The sequence below is a fragment of the Pelodiscus sinensis genome, chromosome 18, assembly GCF_049634645.1.
Source record: "Pelodiscus sinensis isolate JC-2024 chromosome 18, ASM4963464v1, whole genome shotgun sequence".
NCBI classification, from domain to species: Eukaryota; Metazoa; Chordata; order Testudines; family Trionychidae; genus Pelodiscus; species Pelodiscus sinensis.
This window is the reverse complement of record NC_134728.1, coordinates 32,352,969-32,377,751: the sequence shown is the minus strand read 5'-3', so window position 1 is coordinate 32,377,751 and position 24,783 is coordinate 32,352,969. Positions and strand designations below refer to the sequence as shown.

The 24,783-nt window shown below is 42.9% G+C and overlaps 1 protein-coding gene across 13 annotated transcripts in view; it reads right to left on the bottom strand.

The window, feature by feature from the left end:
* PHF20 (PHD finger protein 20) overlaps positions 1-24,783 on the bottom strand; it is a 190,082-nt gene that overhangs the window by 58,193 nt on the left and 107,106 nt on the right. For 11 of the 13 annotated variants that reach the window (XM_075900752.1, XM_075900754.1, XM_075900761.1 and 8 more), the window contains 3 exons: positions 20,472-20,561; positions 6,558-6,716; positions 358-533 (listed from right to left, as the gene is read on the bottom strand). In XM_075900752.1, the coding sequence (XP_075756867.1) occupies positions 358-533; positions 6,558-6,716; positions 20,472-20,561 (425 nt within the window). The remainder of the gene's footprint in view (positions 1-357; positions 534-6,557; positions 6,717-20,471; positions 20,562-24,783) is intronic. The other 2 variants (XM_075900762.1, XM_075900753.1) reach the window with 1 other exon arrangement.

Below are 24,783 nucleotides of genomic sequence, written 5' to 3'. Positions count from 1 at the left end.
TATTTGTAGAGAAGTACAAAAATCTTTCCGCCCTCCCATTGACCCTTAACTCAAAACTGACTGCAGATTCTGCTGAAACTTTGAAAAATACATTAATCATAATGGCCCTGATAAAAATTACATAGAACGCCACGTTCAGAAGTGAGCTACCAAAGCATAATTTGTTCACATGCTACCATCAGTTGTTCACCCAAGCTAAACTGATACTTTTCTGAGATTCCGGAGAAGAGAAATGATACATTTTATGGGGAATCCACTCTCATATTCCTACATAGACACTTGCATTGTTAGGCTTTGGATGACATTCTTTCCTGTATTTGGTGAACTTCACTGCACATCTAATCTACAATCATATACCTGAATCATAAAGTCATTTTCTTCTTCCACTTCACAAATGCATCGAACAATCCCAAAGTCACTGTCTTCTTCATCGAGTTCCTCATCGGGGTTAGTAGTTACATCAATGTCCTGACTGTAGTCGTCATCACTCCAAAGCAAACTATCTGTAGATGACTCACTCAAGGTATCTTCCTCTGTATCAAAAAGTTAAATTGAATAAATCCGTCAGCATGATTACAGAAAAATTTGTGGCCATTCTAAATTACTGTATTTATTGCAGGCACTATAAAATGTATCAAACATTGTTTTTAAAGTAATAAGTACAGTAATTAGGCTTAGAAAGTGTTTGTTGACCGTCAATATTACTAATTGGCAAAATCATACCGGCTAATTAATAGCTATTCCAAAATATCTTTTGCCTTATTAAAACCTTCCGAATTCTTTAGATTTTACTTCTCAAAATATATCTGAAATTGATTCAAAAGAAAATAAAGTCACAAAATCAGGGATGGTCTAGACAAACTTGGTCCTGCCGTGAGGGAAAGGGACTGGACTCAATGACCTCAACGTCCCTTCCAGTTCTAGTATTCTATGATTCTAAGATTCTTTTCCCACTTAAAGTGTGGGAAAAGCACAAGTGAGAACCACAATCTAAGTTTGTTTCTGTAATGAGGAGTTTCTCTCTCTGAAATATGGCCAATTCTATGCAGACAACTAACAAACATTTCTGTTGTCAATGTCTGAATTTATTGAACTGGGGCAGATTTCGTGGTACTATTACCAGCTAGATGTACAAGTATCTAGAGGGAACAAAAATTTTATGTTCTTTGATGCCTAAGATTTTTCGCCTTCATGTGTTGTTTAGAAATCCACTGATGTTGGCACAGGAACTTCTACAAATTTAGGCTCTTTATCAATAACTCAATATTTCCAGAGATGGAACTGCTTTGATAATGAGCATTCAATTACATATTTCAAAACCATAGGAGACAGTGCAGTAGACTATTACATCACTGGAAGCCACTGTCCCTCCAAACAGACACAGTATGTCCCAAGAGTGGTCACTGTACCACACAGTCTCAGAGTGTAACATGCATTCCTCCTGTGCAACTGCAGCGCTTTAGTGAAGATGCTCTTATACTGATGGGAGAGCTTCTTCTGTCTAAATGGAGTCAATCCACCTCCCCAAGAGGCAGTAGTAGCAAGGTCATTTGGAGAAGCTCTCCTGTAGACATCACGTTGTTTACACGGACGGTAAAGTTGCTGTAACTACATTGCTATGGGGAATGGATTTCCCCCCCTCCCCTCCGAGTGATATAGTTACACAGGCACAGGTCTGTAGTGTAGACCTGGCCCCCAGTCCCCACAGGGAGAGTAACAATGGCTTTTGTGGAAGAGCAAATGCAAATAGAGTGCTCATTTGCATATGCCGCACTCTCATTTGCATTTCCTCTTCCTTTCCCTTTTGCGCAAGAGGTTTTTGTGCAAAAAAGCATTCTATAGACAGCCCCTTTTTATGCAAAAGAGAAAGGAAGAGGAAATGCAAATGAGAGTGCAGCATATGCAAATGAGCACTCCATTTACATTTGCTCTTCCACAAGAGGCTCATAGTGTAGACATAGCCTGAGTGAAAGGAAGGCTTTGAACTCACATGAGTGTGCATATGATACAAAGCTGGGAACAAACGTATATCAGAAACTGTTCTTTAAGTTTATAGCCAAATAAAAAAATGCTAGGGTTAAGGTTGCCCAAGTAAACCAAACTCTGCACTTTTGGGCATTCAGTTAATCATTACATTACAGCAGTGATCTCCAACCTTTTTACACCCAAGCTCACTTTTAAAATCTCAGAACAGGGGAAGATCTACAGCCCCGCCCCTTACTTGAAGCCCCACCTTCTGTATTCTCCTCCTGTCCATCACTTGCTATCCCCAGCCCTTACTTACACACACACTGATAAACAGTTTATTTTTAAATTATGCGATATATAAAATTAAAATCACATGTTTATAGTTATGAAATAAATGGTCTGTTTTTTATTCATGCTATTTAAATCTAAAATGAAGCATTTATAATTATACATTTTGTGGGGACAGAGTTCTGTGGCTAGGGAACAGGGTTCTGCAGGGTTCTCCTGTGGGAGGGGAGAGGGCAGGGTTCTGCAGCTGAGGACAGGGTGCCAGTGGGGACAGAGTTCGGGCAGTGTGGACAGGAATGGGGACAGCGTTCTGGGGTTGGGGACAGGAGTGAGGGCAGCGTTCTGTGGCTGGGGACAGGAGAGTGGAGAGGGGAATGGTGGCAAAGAGTCCCCTGCATCTGCCTCCTCCCAGGATTCCCACTCCTCCCCTCCCCCTGGAGGGAAACCAGCATGTGTCTGCCCCGGGGCCAACCCCTTCCCCACAGCGCAGGGAAGCTCCACGCAAGCACCAGCCCAGGAAGCCGACCCTCCCAGCACAGGGAAGCCCTACACGCGCTTGTCCCGGCGCCAACCCCCACCCCCGTCCCAGTGCATGGAAGCCCCGCCATGCACCTGCCCCGGGACCGACCCCCCCTCCCTGCACAGGGAAGCCCCACACGCGTGCCTGCCCCTGGGCCAACCCCCTCTGCCTGTACCTGACCCTGGGCTGACTCACCCCTCCTGTGAGGTGCAGGGAGCCGATGCTCCCTCCCACAGTACACCCAGCAAGCGCACTTCCAGAATCGCCGGAAGAGGCGCTGAGCTGCACGACTTCTGTCCATCCCCAGGAAGCCGACACTACCTCCATTTTCACTTGATGTAGATAGTGGGGCTTCTCAGGGGTGGGAGGGAAATGGGGGCGGGACAGACAGGACGCCTTGTGATCGACTGGTCGAGGCCTCATGATCGACCTGTTGGTGACCACAGCATTACAGCGTACTACTTAAAATACAATTATACCAATACTGTGCAACCCCAGACAGAGGAGGACGTTTTGTAACATTTTTCATCTATTTTATAGGGCTGTTGATTAATCACTGTTAACTCTAGTGATTAACCCCAAAATTTAATCATGATTAATCAGTTTTAAACAATATCAATTGAAATGTATTCATTTTAGATGCTTTTCTACATTTTTCACAATATAATACAAAGTGTACAGTGCTCACTTCCTATGTAAAAATGATAAATGTGTTTTTCAATACACCTCAAGCACATACTATAGTACAATCAATCATGAAAATGCAACTGACAAATGTGGTTCTGTTACATATTTACACTCAAACAAAATAATGTGCACACAAGTCCGTTCAATCCTACTTCATGGCCAGCTAATCACAAGAGAAAATGCTACCTTCTTATTTACAATGTCACCTCAAAGTGAGAACAGATGTTCACACAGCACTAAGAATGCACATTAAAACAATCTTAATTAAATTTGTAACTGAACTGCCTGAAGGAGAATTATGTCTCCTGTTCTGTGCTTTACCAGCCCTCTCCCCATTACTTCATGTTATAGCAGTTTTGGATGATAACATTACACGTGTTTAAGAACATTATCACTGTTACCTTCTTTGCATTTTGGCACATCTGCAATGTGACATTTTTAAAGATAGCTAGAGCATACTTTCAGTGCTTTCTGCCCTAGTGAGTCTAATGCCAATCATGCAATTCAGATTCCCTGAAAGCTACTCTTGGCCCCCAAGGGAGCCCTAGACTCCTGGCTGAGAACCACTGGAGTAGAACCAGTAATCAGCATAGACACATGTCCTTCGGAATGGTGATTGAAGCATGAAGGGACATATGAATCTTTAGCACATTGGCATGTAAGTATTTTGCAACATCAGCAATAACAGTGCCATGTGAATGCCCATTCTTATTTTCAGGTTACACTGGAAAAACAAATCAGGTAGCATCATCACATACAAATGTAAACAATATTGTTTGAGCATTTGGCTGAACGAGAAATAGGACTGAGTGGACTTGTAGGTTCTAAAAGATTTACATTTTTTTATTTTCCAATGTCGGATTTTATGTACGTAATTCTACATTGGTAAGTTGAATTTCATGATAAAGAGATTGCACTACAGTACTTGCATTAATAGAAAAATAATATTTATTTTGTTTTCTTCCAGTGCAAATGTTTTGTAATAAAATAAATACAAAATGAAGCCTGTACTCTTTGTATTGTATTACAATTAAAATGGATGCATCTGAAAATGTAGAAAACATCCAAAAACATCCAAAAAAATGGAATTCTATTGTTCAACACTAGGATTAATCACTCGATTGTTTGACAACCCTATTTTAGTTATTCTCAGGGCTCAACAAATACACTCACCCACGGTGAGTAGATTTTAACAGCTGGAGAGTGCAGGGTGGACTGGCCTAGTGGGCTGTTCTGACGGGCTGGCCGAAGCCCGCACTACAGGAGGCATGGCCCCATCCAATCCACCGGCTGGTGGAGGAGCAGAGCACCACTGGGGAGGGGGAAGTGTGGCGATTCTCAGTGTTGGGCTGCCTGTGTGCAGTTCCGGTGCGAGGAGGCAGGGCGCGAGCCAGAGGGTGGGATGCCGGCAGATGCCAGGACACTGGTATGACGTGGTGTCCTAACGTCACAGCCAGCGACCGCCGGATTAAAAAAGGCTCCGGCAACCCAGCAAAATGGAAGACAGAAGCTAGGAAGGGCTGGGGCTGTGCTGAGTGGAAGGGAAAGGGGATTCTGGGGGTGAAGCAGAAGGGCAGACACCTGGGGGGGGGGAAGAGAGGAGATCAGCACCAGAGGAGAGAGGAAGGGCAGGTGTGTAGAGGGACATGTTAGGAGAGGGGATGAGGAGGGGTAGCTCACATGATCAGAGTGGGGCTACTGGAGGAGTGGGCACAGGGGGGAGAGAAAGGCTGGTGGAGCGAGACAGGTCTCAGGAAGGCTGAGGGCAGTGAGAAGGCAGGAGTCAGGACAGCAGAGGAGGGTGAGGGGTTGGGGGGCAGCAGGCACCAGGGGAGCTGACGGAACAAGGGGAGGAGACATGAAAGCAGAGGGAAAAGGTAGAGGTTTGTAAGATATTTATTAATAAGTTAAGTTATTAATAAATATCACCCATTAGTAATTACTGTTCTTATTCTTATTAGGAATTTATGCCATTAAAAAAACACTTGGGGGAGGAGGGTGGCGAGTCCCTTTTTTGTCTGGCGAGTAGGGTTTTCCATAATTTGTGGAGCCCTGGTTATTCTAATATTTCTCTCAGAATGGTCCAATATCTTACTGACATTGATTTGTTTCTTCTCTTATGGAAGTATTCTAGTAACTTGTGTAATATACATTTTTCTATTCAATCATCAGCACAGATGTTTAGATACAACTTGTGACTGCATATGTATGTCACCAATGTTTCACTATTCCTGTATGTATTTTACTACATGAATTGTATGTTTTGTAAGTATGACTTTTATGGACTGTTTCACATACATTAAGAGTATGCTTTACAAGTTGCTATGCTTGTATCTACAGTTGCAGAAAAAGTATGATATAGATCATGTGAGAAACATAATCTTTAGTTGCCAAATAACAAACACAAAGGGTGGTTATACACACCACTCTTACTTTGACATAAGCTACACAATTTCCACTATGCAAGTTGCATAGCTTATTTCAATGTTATTTCGAAATAAGGTGCTATTCCAATATGACCCTTCACCCTCATGCAATGAGGTTTACAGAGATGTCAGAATAGTGACACTGTTATATCTTGATATAACAGGCTTCCTCTTAAAACACGGAATAGCTATTTTGGGATACCAGAGATATCCTGAAATAGCTCCACTATGTAGACATAGCCAAGGGGAGAGTCAGGATTGTGCATGCAATTACATTTTCAATATTGTTAAGTAATTAATCATACAACCTTTATGTTTACAACAAACCAGGTATGGAATATACAGAGGCACAACTCTCAACGAACCAACATGATTTACAACCATCTATTAATATTAACACTTTCTATTTATGTGTTTATAGCACATTACTATGTACACATGCTGTGTACAAACATCTATTTATAACTTATTAGCCCTTCATGAACTATTTATAATTTGAAACATAAGGGAAGTGTAAACACAGACCTGAACTGGTATAGAGCAATTTATATCACTAATGCTGCTTAAATCTATCTGCTGTAATAGGGAGTGGCATACTACGTTTCCCTTTTACTCACATTTGCCACTTACACACAAAGCTATCAAGCCACAAAGGACATCCATCTTACCATTTACTTTCACTCTATGGTGCCCAGAATCAGAAACATGTAACGGTGTACTTAGGTGGGGATAAGATTTATTTGAAGAATAATATCTTGTGGTGATGACTGATTTTTTTGGGGAAAGCTCCTGGGAAATGTCAATATTTTCGTCACTGCCAGGGTATTCTGTAAAATTATAAATATGTTAGTACTGGAGGAAAAAAAACAACACTCGGGGGCAGGGGAGGAGAGCTACAAGCTGGATATTTAGAATTACTAATAGCATTAATGCCCTGTCATCCTGGAGTGGAAGAATGGTGGCGTCCAGTGTGGAAAATTGTGTACGGATAGTGGAATGGTAGCCACTGGACTCTGCCTGACGTACATGAAGGATGACTACTTAAAAATGTTGTTGCAGTAATTCTGATGTCAGAAGATAAAAAGGAAACTGGAAACTTTAAATTTAGTTATTTTTAAAAAGTGAAAAGTAATTCCAGGTATTACACCTAAGTTAGACTTTTTGATCCTTTTCTAGTTTTAATAATTAACATCTTACACACATCCTTTATAGCAATCCTTCTGTATTCCTCTGACTCTTCCAGCTGGGCTCCAAGCAAAGAAGAGGAAGAAGGGTCATTGTGGGGCTATAAAGGCAAACATTTGAACTAGAGTTATTTCTCCTATGTACTCTCTTCTCCTACTTTATGAGCTCTTAGAACCCTTGTTTTTGGATCATCTGTCACCTTAGGCAAGACCTGAGGAAATCCCCCCCCCCCCCCCGCCCACACACACCGAAGAACACACAAACCACCCCACACACCACCAGACAGACGATAGCCCAAAGGTTAAATTTAGATGGTCCATACTACATTCAACTATATACATCGCTTAATTGTGTGTGTTATGGTACGCCTAGAGGTCCCAAATGAGTGCTGGGCATTGCACAGACACATTGCATGTGTGTGCAATAAAAGAAAAACTGATGGCACCAAGTCTCAGAGCCTGGATCAGCTAATGGGGCTCAGGATACAGGGTTATAAAACTGCAGGGTAGATGTTTGGGCTCAGGATGGCACTCAGCCCATGAGACCACATGCACTCACATTGCCATTTTGTAACTGGGCAACCTGACAACCCCATGAGCTCACAAGTCAGCTGACCTAGGCTAGGCACAGCTGTTCTGCAGGTCTTTTCCCTGGCCCTACAAGAGCTCACAGTCTAAATAGACTTGCTCTAACCACCAGACTACACTATATGCTATAGTATATATAGATTATACAAAAACTAAATCAACAGAAAGGAGAAAGGAAGTGATGAGAGTGCTCTAGTCACTGGACAGACAGCAACAGAAGAGGTTTATACACTCATCATTGGGTTTGCGATTGCACACACATCCTAAATGCCAGCTACTGCTCAAAAAAGATGTTCTGCGACTAACTAATTTGTGAATGCTAGAGCAGACTTGCTTTGGGAATGTCACAGAAGAAATGAAAAGCACAAAAATGCTGTTCCCCAAGAATTTGATGTTACGGGGAACAAAAGGAAGGAAAAAATATTAAGACAAGGGTGACTTTTTTGGCTGACTTGTTCCTGCAAAAATATTTTCAGAAGAGAATACTTGTGATAACCATGTTGTGATTAGAATGGCTGGTATCCTATATTGCTTCGATAAATGTTGTGCCCTTTAAAGAAAAATGTATGTGCTATTTTATCAAGACAAGACAGTAATGGATGAAGAAAAGAAAGAGAAAGCTGAATATGAATATCCAGAATAAATGTAGTAGAGGTCAGATTGGAGTGGCTCAGAAAGCCAGTACTTCACCCAAGTGGGTATGTTTGAGCTTCAGAATCAAAAACTTTTTCTTAATAAAATGTTTCGAGACCTTATGGTTGTGAAGAAAACATTAAAAATGTCAACTGGATATAAACCAATGTGATGACGTCTGCCTAAGACTGATGACAGGCTGAAGAGACTGGTTAACTTTCCCTGCAGTAACTGATCCTTAAAGCTGTAATTGGCAGGATCCCACTGTTGCATATGTGCCTCAGACATGTAAAGTAAGATTCTTTTGAATAGCAGCATTCACTGGGGCTGTGCATGCATGTCGTGCTCTCTCATATGTGGCTTTATGTTCCCTGAATAGGCTGTTAAAGACTATGGCCAGCCAGCCACACCTGAAGCCTATCTGGCAGCAGCCTAAAGGAAGGACTAATTGGAACACCTGCAGCCACTTTTGGTGGATGTGTGCACTATAAAAACAGTTCCCCAGGCAAGGCTAGGGGGGAAGGAGAAAAGGGACGGACTAGAGAACTCAAGGAGAAGGGAGCAACCCAGAGCAAGAAAAAAAAACACTTCAGTGAGCTGGTGCGAATGTTTGCTCCATGATATCAGGAACGAGGTATTGCAAGAGGGGTTGGGGAAGTGGCCCAGGGAGGGGCTGCTGCTCAGGGGGCTACACTGCCTGATCAGGGCTGCCCCTACTATAGGGCCCTGGGCCGGAACCCGGAGCAAGTGGATGGGACCAGGTTCTCCCCAACCCTCCCTTCTGGCTGGAAGGGCCAACAGGGACTGGAAAAAGAAAGGCACTGGACTGACCAATGATGAAAGAGGCTCTGGAAGCAGGATACCCTGGCCTTCATGGCAGTTATCAGAGATGCTGCGAGCCTCTGAGGTCCACAAGAACCTACCAGGAAGCGCAGGACCCACAGGACTTAGCCCAGACTTTGCCACAGTACCTTAATTTGAACTTTGGTCCTGTCCCCACAGCGGGAAGTCAACAAGAGAAATGCTCCTATCAACAAGGAGTACAACTACTGGCATTAACGGGAGCACTGTCAGTGTTTGATTTAGCGTGTCCTTACTATATCTGCTAAATTGAATGCCAGAAGGTTGACTTCCAGAGCAGCAATTTGCAGGTAGGTATAGACATGGTCTTAGTTTCCACACAACTTGCAACTTGTATTAATAGGGTATTACAAAAGGATTATGGGATCGACACGGACATCATCTTGAAGAACCACAGTAACAATTGAGTAAATAATACGTTGAGCATGTGTGACTAGCAAGGCACATTCTTTTGGGAGGGTGGAGCAGCGAGCATAAGTTGCATCAGTCCAATAGGGACTGCAGTATTGCTCTCCTGAACTTGGCATCTGCCTTGGCAGATGCAGCCAATGAATAATGCTTGACATTACTCCGTATCACTGCCTTCTATATTTCAAAAAGTGGCTCATTTCTGAAATAATGGGCACGGCTGTTTAGTGGAAGAGGTGCATTAGTGAGTGAGGCAGTAATCCATTTTGATTTTTTTGTGATGAGCTGCAAGACTATCTAAAAGCCCCAAAAGTGCTTCATTTCTCTCCCTCCTCATACTTCCTGTTTCTTTTTAGTAAAACTTAGGGACAGGTCAGCTGGCTTCTGTGAATTTTTATTTATTGTCCATGACTTGTCCCGAACATTTACTAAAAATAACCATGACATTTCGTTACCTATAACATTAGGAAAACAACAAGTCTTCTCCTTGTTCCAGTTCCACAGAACTATCATCGCCAAGGCCAACTCCTTTCTTGTCAGGATAGTGGTGGTATCAGGGGGATTCTCTCAGTCCTCAGGCACATACGAGTAATTCAGGCATGCTTCATGTTGCTTCTCATATGCCATAAGAAGGGTTTTCAATCCACCCATATTTTTCCTGCAATAAATCAGTGTTCTGCACACAACTCTCCTGCTTCCTGGTATACGTAGTATATATTTATTTGCTCATCCTGCCCTTTTCTTTGCCTTTATTTCTCATCCCAATATAAAGGAACAAAATCAAGTGTAGACTTTTCCAACCTTCACGCTCTTATCCTACCAGTAATTGGCTTACAAAGCGAATTACCTTCTCTTAGGTAAGGCAGTTATATTTCAAATAAAGCTCAGGAGTTGAACTGGCAAAAATTATGTTTTGCACAAAAATAAGAAGTTACTTACCCTGTGCAGTAATGATGGTTCTTTGCGATGTGTGGCCTCCACTCAGGTCTCAGTGCATCCTTGTGCTGCTGATTGGAGATTTTTGCTTAGCAGTGGCCCTTGTGCCACACTTGCACACTGTCTCGCGCGGTTTTTGTTCGCTGGATATACGCGTGGTGCAAACCTCCCTCTGTTCTTTTTCTACCTGAAATCCATTCGAGGACTCCAAGCAGAGTGGAGGAAAGGAGGGCAGGGGAGCACCCACAGGGACACACCTCTCAAAGAACCATCATTACTGCACAGGGTGAGTAACTTCTCCATCAAGTGGTGTCTGGTGGCTGCTTCCCACAAGTTTGTAAGCTATGTATATGCAGCTAGCAATCCATTTGGATACATGTTGTGCTAAGACGGCTGTTCCCTTCTGTGGCCTGGACCAAGAGATGAAGAGTCTGTCCTACTTTCTGGTCTCTTTGGTTCTAAATAGAACGCAACAGCTCATCTTGCAACCATTGTGTGCAAGACGAACTCTCTCAAGGAAGTATGAGGTTTAAGAAAATATGAAGGTAAGTATATAGGTTCATATACTAATATGAAGGTAAGTATATAGGTTCAGAAATGACCTTGGAGAGAAACCTGGGGTGACGCCTGAGTATGACTATCTTTAGTAAAAGTTGTGAAAGGTAGTTCAGCCATGAGGGCTCCAATTTCACCTACACGTCTTGCAGCTGTTATTGCCATTATGAAGGTCACCTTCAGGGACAAGTATTGTGGTGATGTGGTGGCCAGTGGTTCAAAGGATTGAAAAGGGTGGCCTGGTGAGCGTGTCGAGAACAAGGTTTAAGTCCCGAGGTGGCATGGAGGGGAGGGAGGGGGGAGACAGGTTTGGGCGCATCTTCTGCAAGTGGGTGAGGAATCACTTCATCATCGGATGTGCAAAGAGAGAGAAGTCATTAACTGGTTTGTGGAAAGCCGTGAACGCCACCAGATGGACACAAATAGAGCTGATGGAGAGGTTGCATCACTGAGGCCCATCAGGTACTCAAGCATGGTAGATATGGGGGCGGTGTTGGGGTGTAGATGACGAGTAGTGCACCACTGTTGAAAACGTCTCCAATTGTTTAGATAGGTGCATCTTGAGGAAGGCCATTGACGGTTCAATAGGATGTGTTTGACACTGTCTGAGCAGGTAAGTTCTTCATTTTGGAACCAGGGAGAAGCCATGCCTTGAGTTTCAGGGTTTTGATCTTCAGGTGGTATATTTTGCTGTGGTGTTGCGTTAAAAGGTGTGGCACCAGGGGAGGGGGGATCAGTTGTTCTATTGAAAGGTAGTGCAGATAGAGCAACCAGGGTTGTCGCGGCCAGGTGGGAGCTATTAAAATTTCTGTGGCCTGGTCAGAGCATATCTTGTTGATCACCCTGGAGACTAGTGGGATTAGGAGAAAAGCATAGGAGTAGTGGAGCTGTCCAGCGAAAGGTGAAGGCATCCCCCTCCGATCTCTGCACTGCTCAGGAGCAGAATCTGTGGCATTTGCAGTTGACTACCGATGAAAAGACATTTATAACTGGGAATCCATACTTGTGAAAAACTGAGGAGAACATTGGTGTTTATCTTCCACTTGTGCTGTTCTGACGAGCGTCTGCTCAGTTTGTCGGCCCTGATATTTTGCTATCCTGGTATATAAGTGGTGGTTGGATGTTATATGATTCTTGATATACCAGTTCCAAAATCTGATGGCCTCTGAGCACAGTGAGCGTGATTGGGCACCCCCCTGTTGAATGACGTACAGAGGGTGTGTTGTCCGTGAGGTCACAAATGTTTTTGCCCTTTATCAGGGGGACGAAGTGAGTGCACGCTTTGTGAATGGCCCTGAGCTCCGGGATGCTGATATGAAGGTTCATGGAACTGGTGTATCTAGTGGTGTACCCAAGGGTCAGTCCTAGGACTAATCCTATTCAACTTATTCATAAACGATCTAAAGAAAGGGGTGAGCAGTGAGGCGGCAATGTTGGCGGACAATACTAAACAGTTCAAGACAGTCAAGACCAAAGCAGAATGTGAAGAACTTGAAAAAGATCTCACCAAACTAAGTGTCTGGGCAACAAAATGGCAAATGAAATTTAATGTGAATAAGTGTAAAAGTAATGCACGTTAGAAAAAATGATACCAATATGATGGAGGCTAATTTAGCTACAACTAATCAGGAAAGAGATCTTGGCATTATTGTGGATAGTTCTCTGAAAACATCCATGCAGTGTGCAGCAGCAGTCAAAAAAGCCAAGAAGATGCTAACAGAGGGGTAGCCGTGTTAGTCTGGATCTGCAAAAGCAACAAGGAGTCCTGTGGCACCTTATAGACTAACAGATGTATTGGAGCATAACCGTTCGTGGGCAAAGACCCACTTCGTCAGATGCCCACAGGACTCCTTGTCTCTAATAGGATGCTAGGAATTATTAAAAAAGAGATAGAAAAGACGACGAAGAATCTCTTACTCGCGCTATATAAAACTATGGCACGCCCACATCTTGAATATTGTGTACAGATGCGATCTCCTCACCTCAAGAAAGCTATTTTGGCATAAGAAAACATTCAGAAAAGAGCAACTAAAATGATTAGGGGTTTGGAACAGGTCCCATATGAGGAGAGGCTAAAGAGACTGGGACTTCTCAGTTTAGAAAAGAGGAGACTGAGGGGAATATGATAGAGGTATATAAAATCATGAGTGGCGTGGAGAGGGTGAATCAAGAAAATTTATTCACTTGTTCCCATAATATAAGAACTAGAGGACACCAAATGAAATTAATGGGGAGCAGGTTTAAAACTAATAAAAAAAAGTTCTTCTTCACACAGCGTACAGTCAACCTGTGGAACCTCCTTGCCAGAGGAGGTTGTGAAGGCTAGGACTATAACAGGGTTTAAAAGAGAACTAGATACATTCATGGTGGTTAAATACATTAATGACTATTAGCCAGGATGGGTAAGGAATGGTGTCCCTAGCCTCTGTTTGTCAGAGAGTGGATATGGATGGCAGGAGAGAGATCTCTCTATCATTACCTGTTCGATTCACTCCCTCTGGGACACTTGGCATTGGCCACTGTTGGCAGTCAGGGTACTGGGCTGGATGGACCTTTGGTCTGACCCAGTATGGCCGATCTTATGTTTTTAAGGAGCATCTCTCATTGAGACCATCTGCTTTGTACTGCCCTGATGCCACAATGGGTGTTCCAGCCCAGAATTGATGCATCCGTCATAATCACTTCTAATGGATCTGGGTGATGGAACAGTATGCCAGCCAGCAGGTTGGTTGGAGAAGTCCTCTAGTCAAGAGATTGCAGAACTGGCAGTGGGAGTGAGACACTTTGTGAGGCTGTCTCGGTTTGGGATGTAGACAGTTGCAAGCCAGTGCTGTAGACAGCACACATCTAGTCTCGCAAATAGGACAATAAAGGTTGTAGCCACCATGTGTCCCAGTATTTGCAGACATGTGCAGATAAAGGGAATATATTTGACACCCCTCTCCCCCCAAAATAAGGTCTCATAGCATTTTCAATCTTTGTAGTGGCAGGTAGGCTCTTTTACTGAATCTACAAGTGCCCGATAAATACTATCTTTTGAGTGGGCTGTAAGGTGGACTTGTGGGTATTTATGAGTAGGCCAGGTCGAGAGAAGCATTCTCTGGTAGTGTTTTATCATGGCTACAGTTTGTTGACATGTGGGTCCTTGGATTAAACAATCATCAAGGTAGAGAAAAATAAGTATGTTTTGTCTTCTGAGAGAGGCCGGGACCATGGCTAGTGTTTTGGAAAACACTCAAGGGGCCGTGGAGAGACCAAAAGGGAGGACTCAGTATTGGTAGTGATCATGACCTACTACGAACCTGAGAAATCTCCTGTGGGCAGGATGCATGGTTATATGAAAGTATGCATCCTGAATGTCAAGGGCTGAGAACCAATCCCCTTTGTCCAGTGTGGGTATAATAGTTGCAAGAGTCACCATTCTGAATTTTGTGCTGAGGAGGAACTTGTTGAGTTTCCTGAGATCTGAAAAGAGCCTCCCAGCCCCCTGTTTTCTTGGCCATTAGGAAATAATTGGAATAGAACCCTCTTCCCAAATGTTTTGTGGGAACCAGTTCTATTGCCCTTAGGGTGAGTATCTTTTGTACTTCTGCTTGTAACAGGGGTTCATGAGATGGGTCCCTGAAGAGGGACAGGGTCGGGGACTGGGTAGGGTCCCTGAAGAGGGACGTAAAGGGGATTGTGTAGCCTGATTTTGTAATTTCCAGGATCCACTTGTACATACTAATGTGGACCCATTCTTGGTAGAAGAATCTCAGAATAGAAGGTAATAGAAGGTAATAGAAGGTGATATTTGGATGCACTGGATCTATGGGGTGATCACACAGACCCCCAACCAAAACTTCAAATCTGCTGTTTGTGTGAAGTTGATTCAGTGTTAGAAGATTGGTTCTGTTGAGTCCTTTTGTTGGAGCACTGCTTGAGCATGTTGTCACATGACTTCTTTTGTTGTCTATAGTAGTTATAGATGAAAGGGCTGTATTTGCATCTTTTATTAGGTGAAGTGTGGTATGAACCCCAAAGTGTGGAGTGTGGTATGAGACTTTCATTGTGTGTAGCACCTCATCTGTCTTTGTGGCGAACATTTGGTTACTATCAAAGGGGAGGGGCCTCCGCCTTAGACTGTAATTCTTTTGAGACTTCTGATGATTGTAGCCATGAGGCTCTGCTGCGGCTTTTTTTCCTTTTTAACAGAAGGAAACATTGAAAGCTATGAAACTATGACTTATTTATAAAGTAACTATACTATATGTTTGTTTCCTGTCAGAGAAGGAGAGCATTGCTATGACTCCGTCTTCAGCCAAAGACGGTAGAAAAGGAACTGAAGGACGTTAAAACTAGCTGAAAACTCAAAAAGCAATAGCAAAGTGTTTTTTTAAGTACATTAGAAGAAGGATACCTACTAAACAATCAGAGGGGCCCTTGGACGATCGAGATGCTAAAGGAGCACTCAAAGATGATCAAGTAATTGCAGAGAAGCTAAATGAATTCTTTCCTTCTGTCTTTATGGCTGAGGATATTGGGGAGGTCCTCAAATCTGAGCCATTCTTTATAGGTGACAAATCTGAGGAATTGTCCCAGATTGAGGTATCATTAGAAGAGGTTTTGGCACAAATTGATAAACTTAACAGTAACAAGTCATCAGGACCGGGTGGCATTCACCCGAGTTCTGAAAGAACTCAAATGTCAAACTGCAGAACTATTAACTGTGGTTTTTAACCTGTCCCTTAAATCAACTTCCATACCTAATGACTGGAAGATAGCCAATATAATGCCAATATTTAAAAAGGGTTCTCGAGGTGATCCTGGCATTTAAAGACTGGTAAGTCTAACATCAGTACCAAGCAAATGAGTTGAAACTAAGGTAAAAAATAAAATTTACTATAAATAGTAGTAAAGAATAAAATTATCAGACACATGGATGAACATAATTTGTTGGGGAAAAGTAAACATGGTTTCTTCTAAAGGGAAATCATGCCTTACTAGTCTGCTGAAGTTCTTTTAGGGAGGTCAACAAACATGTGGACAAGGGGGATCCAGTGCATATAGTATACTTCGATTTCCAGAAAGCCTTTAACAAGGTCCCTCACCAAAGGCTCTTAAATAAAGTAAGTTGTCATAGTGGGGTCCCCAAGGGTCTGTCCTGGGACCAATCCTATTCAACTTACAGGAAACCCCCGAGTTGCAACCGCCTGAGTTGTGACCCCATCCCCCATTTACAACCATTAAGTGCAGAACGGGCTGAAACCCCCGACTTACGTCCTTGGCCCATATTTAGAATGGTGCACAATGCCTATTGTCAATGAGGGTTTGAGTTATGACTCCCCTGACTTGCAATGCTTCCCCGGGAATCAATCGTGTTGCAAGTCGGGGGTCGTCTGTATTTATAAATGATCTGGAGAAAGGGGTAAACAGTGAGGTGGCAAAATTTGAAGAGCTTCAAAAATATCTCACCAAACTAAATAAATGGGCATCAAAAATGGCAAATGAAATTTAATGTTGATAAATGTAAAGTAATGCATGATGGAAAAAATAATCCCAACTATATATACACACTATGATGGGGACTAATATGGCTACAACTACTCAAGAGAGATCTTGGGAGTCAACTGTGGACAGTTACCTGAAAACATCCACTCAATGTGCAGAGGCAGTAAAAAAGCAAATAGAATGTGAGGAATCATTAAAAAAGGGATAGAGAATAAGACAGAATACACACCTTATTACCTCTACATAAGAACATGGGACCCCTACATCTTGAATAATGCGTACAGATGTGGTCGCCTCATCTCAAAAAAGATATATTCGCATTGGAAAAGGTTCAGAAAAGGGCAACAAAAATGATTAGGGGTTTGAAATGGATCCCATATGAAGAGAGATTGAAAAGACTTGGACTTTTCCATTTAGAAAAGAGGAGATTAAGGAGGGATATGATAGAGGTTTATAAAATCATAACTGGTGTGGAAAAAGTGAATAAGGAAAAGTTATTGACTTATTCCCACAATATAAGAATTAGGGGTCACCAAATGAAATTAATAGGCAGCAGGTTTAAAAACAAACAAAAGGAAGTTTGTTTTTTTCCACTCAGTGAACAGTCAACCTGTGGAATTCCTTGCAGGAGGATGTGATGAAGGGTAAGACTTTAACAGGGTTCAAAAAAGAGCTAGACAGACTCATTGAGATTTGGCCCATCAATGGCTATTAGCCAGGATGGGTAGGAATAGTGTCCCTAGCCTCTGTATGTCTGGAAATGAGTGACAGGAGAGGGATCATGTAAGGATTACCTGTTGTGTTCCCTCCCTCTGTGGCACCTGGTATTGGCCCCTGTTGGCAGACAGTATAGCCGTTCATATGAGGTTTACATCAGTGCGAGACACAGTGTATGCAGACATGACGCAAGGGGCACTGCTAGGCAAAAATCTCCCATCAGCTATGCGAGGACTCTCCGAGACCTGAGTAGAAAACTCACAGGAGCATCACTCAGAGAAGTCTCATTTCTCTGGATCTTTGCATTTGGGAGTACCTTCTGACTACTGGATCTGTCCTAAATTACGGAACCCTCCTTTCAATATTCCATGTTTGAGACAACATAAAAATTATCCAGAACCTTTTGAGGTCAACTAATTTCTTTTTTTTTTTGCACTTATTTAAAAATGGAAGAGTTGCTAGAATCCTTTACTTGGCTCCAGTATGCCCTCACTGATGGAGAAAGCAATCCTGGATACAGTTGTTGAGGGACATCTGGATGACTAATTTTAGAGTTGAAGTTATGTGAAATGTGGGACAGGAGATTATGGAATGCTTTCAAGTTCGCAATCTGGACACAGTATGATATCTCTGCCCCATCAGGCAATGAAGATGACTCATTAAGTAGAGATGGAAGCCTACGCTGACCTTCCATTACTCATGATTGCCAGCATCAGGCTCTGGTGTCAGAGGCCTGGCCGATTATGATGATGGAGATCAGAATCTCCTTCTCTTTCTGGACACACAAGGAGGTGATCTATTCAGGGACATGTGATAAGAGTGTTCAATAAGGCCGGAATCACCAAGCTGGCTTGCTATAGGTATATTGCCATGGTTGAGAATGGCAAGCTCTGCTGTCTCACCTTGGGCAGAGCTCTTAAAAGTCCTTTGGCATCATTCTCTGAAGTTAACATAGAGGCAGTCTTGTTGGGTAAAAGTAAACAAGTGAGCATGAAAATATGCAGCTTTCCTCAAATTGTTGCAACACTGAGTGAGTCTCTGCACTACATCCAATGCCAGCTGCTGCTCAGGCATGGTGGACATAAGAGCTCCTACGGAGGCATACCTCAGGCCTACATAGGTTCAGTTGCGGGTGCTGATATTGGCACCGAAGTCAGGACCACCGCTTCTCCACCCTGTACTGTGTCCTTGGAGAGAAGATGGTGTTTTAGGCATTCCTTGTGGGATGACCCCCTATATTATTTGGAGCTCTATTTATAGTCTGTGCAGGACTCTCTAGGCATTGACTTCTCACATCAATTGTTGTGTAGGTGCTGGTTTTGATATTGAGGCATCAATGCTGCTGGTACCAAGACAACAAGTACCTGGCCAGCTATGCCCTAGTAACTGGTACAGGATGCTGATGCAGAAATTGTTAATGCCAATATGGACAGCATCGTCTTCATTGCTTTCCTTTCACTGCCTGATCCCAAGGTGTGGTACCTGCTTAAAGAGTGATGGTAGACACAGACTCTTTTCGTACTGCTTTTGTAACTGTCGTTACTTATGGATCTGAAACACACCATACAGATTGCTCCCCCAGATGTAACTTGAGTAGTTGTGCAAGTGTAATCCACTTTTTACAGGTGTCGGGAGAAGCAGCTAATGGGGAGGGAGGGGGCCGCCGTGGAAATGTGACCTTCCTGCATAACTCATCTCCACCTCACCCCCACCTCAGAACACCCACACTCTCCTTGTCCTCTCCCCATCATCCACTTCCCTTACCTGGGTGGGGGCAGGGACAGCTCTCTCTCTCGCTCCAGCTATGCTGGAGATTTCAGAACCAAAGCAATGAAAGAAGCAGAATGTGGGGTCAATGGGGACACCAAGCCAGCAACTTTGGCATGGCTCTACCACCCCAGCCCTTCCAGACAACTGGAGTCTATACAACAGCCCCACAGGAGGACAGGGCTGGGGGTGGTACAGCCACATCAGAGGAGATGCCAGTATGGAGCTGCTCAGTAGCCCCATGTTGTTCTTCTCCTGTGTCTTCCCCGTACATCATACTGGCTGTAACTATCTTGCAAGTAAGGGATATTGTGCCAGATCATCCTGCTTGCACTGCAGGACTTAAGATGAGTGTCCTTCAATATGCAAGTCCTGGAGGAAAACTACCGCCACCGCAAGTATTGGTCTGGTCATGGTCCTGCCCCAGGAAAGAAGAGGTAACAGGTGTGTTCATCAGTAAGAGGGATGAAACCATCACAGGACGAGCAGAGTTTAAACCCTGAGTGTGTAGAACCCACTATGTTGGTGTAAAATGTTTTATTGTGTTGTTCACTGATGGTCTCCTCTCTCTCTTTTTTGAGGGGAAGGGGAGAAAGGAGCAACACATTTCCTTCCCCAATCTAGTCAAAAAGGGATTAAATGTGAAGTTCTGTGGAAGTAGAGTTAGACACTCACTGGGTTGCATCTTAGTGTCACAGAGTTCAGTGGGAACTGAGGGAGAATGGAGACTTTTCTGCCCTTTATGCCATCACACCGAAGAACAGGAGTAGTACAGATAGGACACGAAGGACAATGCCATTCAAAAGAATCCAATCTCAATGATCTGAGAGCACACAAATTCAGTGGCATCAACATGGACACACACATTGAAGAACAATAGCTATGAAAGGTGCCAAATTCTCTGTTCACCTTAATGGAAGTGTTATCTCTGAAGCTCAATGATCATTTGCAGATAGATTTTCAAAATTGCTCAACACCCTCAACTAAAGCTACAGTTTCAAGAGTTCAGCTCCCAGTCAGGCAACTAAACAAAAAGTGGCCAGACTTTGAAAAATGGTCAGCAGCTCTTGACACTGAGAACACTGACAGAAAAGAAAAAATACCATTATCACATCATCACTTTCAGGCACCTTGAATTATACACTTTTTGGGGTGAGAGGTTTTGAGGAAGTTCTCCTGGGGGCACATCCATTTATTTACAGATTGATTTATTTTTATCAGCCATCCAACTCAGTGGCTGAGCCCTTCAAACAGCAAGAAAATGCCACTCTAAGTCACACTTCACCTTTAATAGCTTATTAGCTCAGAATTGGTGGCCATTAAAGACAAGACTATGATTTCCCCTATATACAGTCACTGGTCATGGAAAATTTTTAACTGAGGTTGAGACAGTCAAACTGAAAAACTAAGGCCACTTTCTATGGGGAAAAAAAGGTATTTTACCAGACTGAGTTTTCTTTTTCTTTTTCTTCGACTTTGACCTTACACAGTCTTGGGATTTCTTCTCTTTATTCTTCTCTTTATCTTTAACAGCTGAAATTAGATAAAATTGCAATTTATTTCAGGAAAGACTCTCACAATTAGGCTCCCATTCATCATCATACACATCTCAACTTAGATCTATGTTATTTTATGGAACTATGGACAGCTCAGATGTGAGAAGGAAAACACTTTTCTGCTTGCTGCTGCAATTTCCTAACCCTATCTCAAGTATTTTTCAGTAACACCAAAGTTAAGAGTGCCAAATACAAATTGCAGTATTATACTAGTACATGACCCCAACCAAAATTGAAGCTGTGGTGTACATATATATAAAAGAAAGACCTTGCCCAGAAAAGCTTAGTCACCACAAAGAGTAGGGGGGAAAAAAGGTATTATTCCCATTTTATACATGAGTAACGCAAAGATTAAGTTATTTCTACAATATCATACATGGTACAACCAGGAAGTTACTGCTGATAAAGAAATGTGTGCATGCTATTGTTTGTTAACCCATCTCTCATCATAATTTCCTTCCTACACACAAAACACTTAGACAACAGATTACGTTTCTCAAATGATTTAAATCAATAAATCAAAACCACAAATTGCCGGCAATAAATAGCGAAGCCAACAGAGCCAAACACTTCCTATGCATACACACTATAAGCCATCCACCATACACAGCGCCTATGATACCTAATTTAAATACACACCACCCACAGCAAATGCACATTCCTAACCATTCTGGCTGATCAAACAAACTCAGTTAAGACACAGTGATTTGGCAGCTGCCACACGAGTAGGACTCTTAGCTTTTTCCCCTACATAGCTTTAGCTCTGTCTTTCCCTATCCCTGCATTGCTGATTCCTCAGCATGAAAACCAACCCTTATTCCCTCCCTCTTTCAAAGAACCACCATCAATCAGGTTTTCCTGCTGCCAATTCTTCCTTCTACGTTACATGGACATGGTGAACTCTATCATTTATTCGTGGTGGAACTGGTTAATGACACGATAAATTAAGGGAATAATTTTTTAAGATATTAAATGTAATCATTTTCAACTTGCGTTAGCAGACACAGGTGACGAGTGTGACCATAACGTTTGGGGGTTTGTAGGTATTTATCAAGAGAAACATGGAAAAAAAGGAGAGAGAACCCTAAGTTTCTCAGCTGAAATTTTTAAATGTTTACATTGTATTCCTCACCTTCATCCTGGCATCCTCAGACATGCCAATGAGATACTGATGCTGGGCTGAGATACAGAAGTTTTGAAGACCTGACTAGGCCAAGTCCCAGCAGTTCGAACTATGGAGTTGCTACTTAACGTAAGAATTACTTATGGAGAAAGCACAAAGACTTTTTTTAAATGTACTTTTCTGTTTAGATGAAGTTGTTTGAAACCAGATGAAATCTGTCTAAGCCAGCAAAGGAAGTGTTATAGAAACACCTTCATTGAGGTTAGCAGAACTTGTAGTGAGTTCATTTTCAAAAGTCTCTAAAACTGCATAAGAATATTCAAACTAATAAGCTGTACCAACTGAGATAAAGACTGAGTTAGCATGCATATTTCAGTTTATTTGGTCAACCCCCATGACGATAACAACTGAATACTGACTTGTGACCTGTGTCTTACACATTGCGTGACCAAGTGTCCTGTTTTCAACAAGCCATCGGCTGTTCAGTTGGTGGTGGCATGCAATGAGGCAAGCAGGCAGAATGTTCCCCTCCAGCTTCTACATGTAGGAGCATCCAGGGGTGGCCACATGCTGCCTAGTCCCAACCACTGCCCACACAACTCCCACTTAGTGTATGTGTCAACTCGGGGGGTGGCATAAAAAGCCACCCAGCTGTGCCTCTGCATAGGAGTCAGTGGAGGGGGGTGAGAGGGGAGACATACCACTGCTTCCAGAAGCTGCGTGAATTAAGTGCCACTTGGAGCCTACACCTCTGACCCCCACCTCCACCCTGGGCTCTCATCCCCTGCCCCAGCCCTGATACTCCTCCTATCATCCAAACCCCTCAATCCCCAGCCTGGAGTACTCTTTTGAGCCCCAAATCGCTTATTTGCAGCGCTACGCCAGCGCTGACACTCCCAGCCAGAACCCTCACTTTCTAATCCCATGCCTTGGTTTAGAGGACCCTCCAGTACCCCAAACCCTTCAGTCACAGCCCAGAACACCATCCTGAACCCCAAACTCATCTCCAGCCCCACCCTAGAAGCCCACACCCCAGCTAGAGCCCTCAAAGCCTCCTGCACCTCAGTCCTGATGCTCCTCCCACCTTCCTTGGTCCCAACCCAGAGCATCCTCCTGCACCCCAAATTCCAGAACAAGGAATGAAAGCCAATATAGAGGAAATCAGACCTTTCCCATACCCACATCTAAAATCTGTTCTACTTTAAATGGCAACAACTTCTAGTAGAACAGTGATCAAGAACACATTGAAAGCATAAATCATTCACACCATCAAGTGGACTTCAATGAAACATTCTGCCCTCCCACTGGAGCAGGAGATCCAGGGTTAGAGGAAGATGCATTAAAACAGCTGAAACAAATCAGTAAACAACCATTAATGTGGCCAAGATGAGACAATAAGCATCATATCCCTGCCCTGACATTTTTTACAACCTTCTGGATTAAGGAGATGGGAGGTGACAAAAATGAAGCCACACTCCCAGTAAAGAAAGAAGGCATCCAAGTGGAACTGACTGTCCCTACCCTCTCTGGAGCAGAAAAACACTTATGTTGATCCTTCCTGTGAATAGGTCCAAATCTGGTCAACTACCCCTGCATGGAAAATACAGCTTCAACTTTAATTGACCATTCTTAAAATTGGGAGCTGTCTCTGCTGAGACAATTCACAACTACATTGCTTTCCCCTGCCAGGTGTAAGGCATTCCTCAGGATCTCAGTCTCTGGAGGGTAGAATTGGGTGGACTGTGAACAGTGGAATTTGCACTTCAGCGCACAAGCACAGATGTTAAGAGCAAAGAGTAGCTCTGCAATCCTTCCAACCCTGTCCGGAGGGAGGTCTTCAATAGAGTTTTGTACCTCCCTTTGCAAACCAGAGAAACATAGCCCAGACAACCTATGCATAACTATGGCTGTAGCTATGATCCTAGAGAACAGGGGTGGGCAATAATTTTGGATGGGAAGAGTGTCTGGACGGGAGTTTGGATGAAGAAGATTGTCACCTCAAAGAAAATCTGTCATTTTCTTTGTGCCCATCCCTTTCACATAGCAGTCAGGCCAATCCAAAAAGCACAAGCAAAGCGTCACTGGACGTGGCCCCCAGATAAGGGTTTCTCACATACAACACTGCAGCTGCACTGCTATAGCACTTTTTTGAAGACCATACTATGCTAGCGGGAGAGCTACCACATCTTTTATCCTTGGGCAGGTTGAATTTTCTTTCGTGCAGATTGAAATTTCTTATGTGCAACACCAATATTGAGGTAGTATGTGGAAGTGCACCACCCATACAAACAAAAAACCATTTGTTTATTTTATTTATCTGTGTGTGTGTGTGTGTGTGTGTGTGTGTGTGTGTGTGTGTGTGTGTGTGTGTGTGTGTGAACAACCGTCCATATGTGTGGAAGAAAATATATTAAAACAAAGGATATTTAACAAGGAACAATGCTTATTATATTTAATATGAAATTAATAAAAAGAAAATTAACACTATCCTTGGGAGTATATGTATCCTTTCTAACAACTCAAGCTAGTCAACACACCAAAATGCATATTATCCCACATAGCTCAGCATTAAGATGCTAAAGAAATCTATGAATCAACTAGAAACAGTACTTGCAAGGAGAGCATGATTAATACAATATTCACTGGCACTGGAAAGGAGAGTAAAAGGCATTCACTAAGGCTTATACAGTTTCTCTGGGGAATGTTTAGGATCCATGCTGTAAAAACAGATAAAAGTTCTCCTGGTTTGAAACTTTCACCTTTCTTGTGTCACCAGCTCAAAGAGTAGATGCCCTAGAACAAATTAACACATGGCTTCAAGGTTTATAGACAGATGCATATTTCAAAGAGCTTGATATGGTTTCATCCTATAAAACAATTAGCATCACATCTAGTACCTGCTACTTCTGACTCTTAAGAGCCAAAACTCTACCTCATAGCAAAGATCTGGCCATAATGCAATACAATATACCATGTATTAATTAGTAACACAGGACTTAAAAAAATCATTAAGACCAGAGTTTTAGATATCTGCAACACTCCAAAAAACTTGTTAAAAAGAATCTTTCTTTCTTAC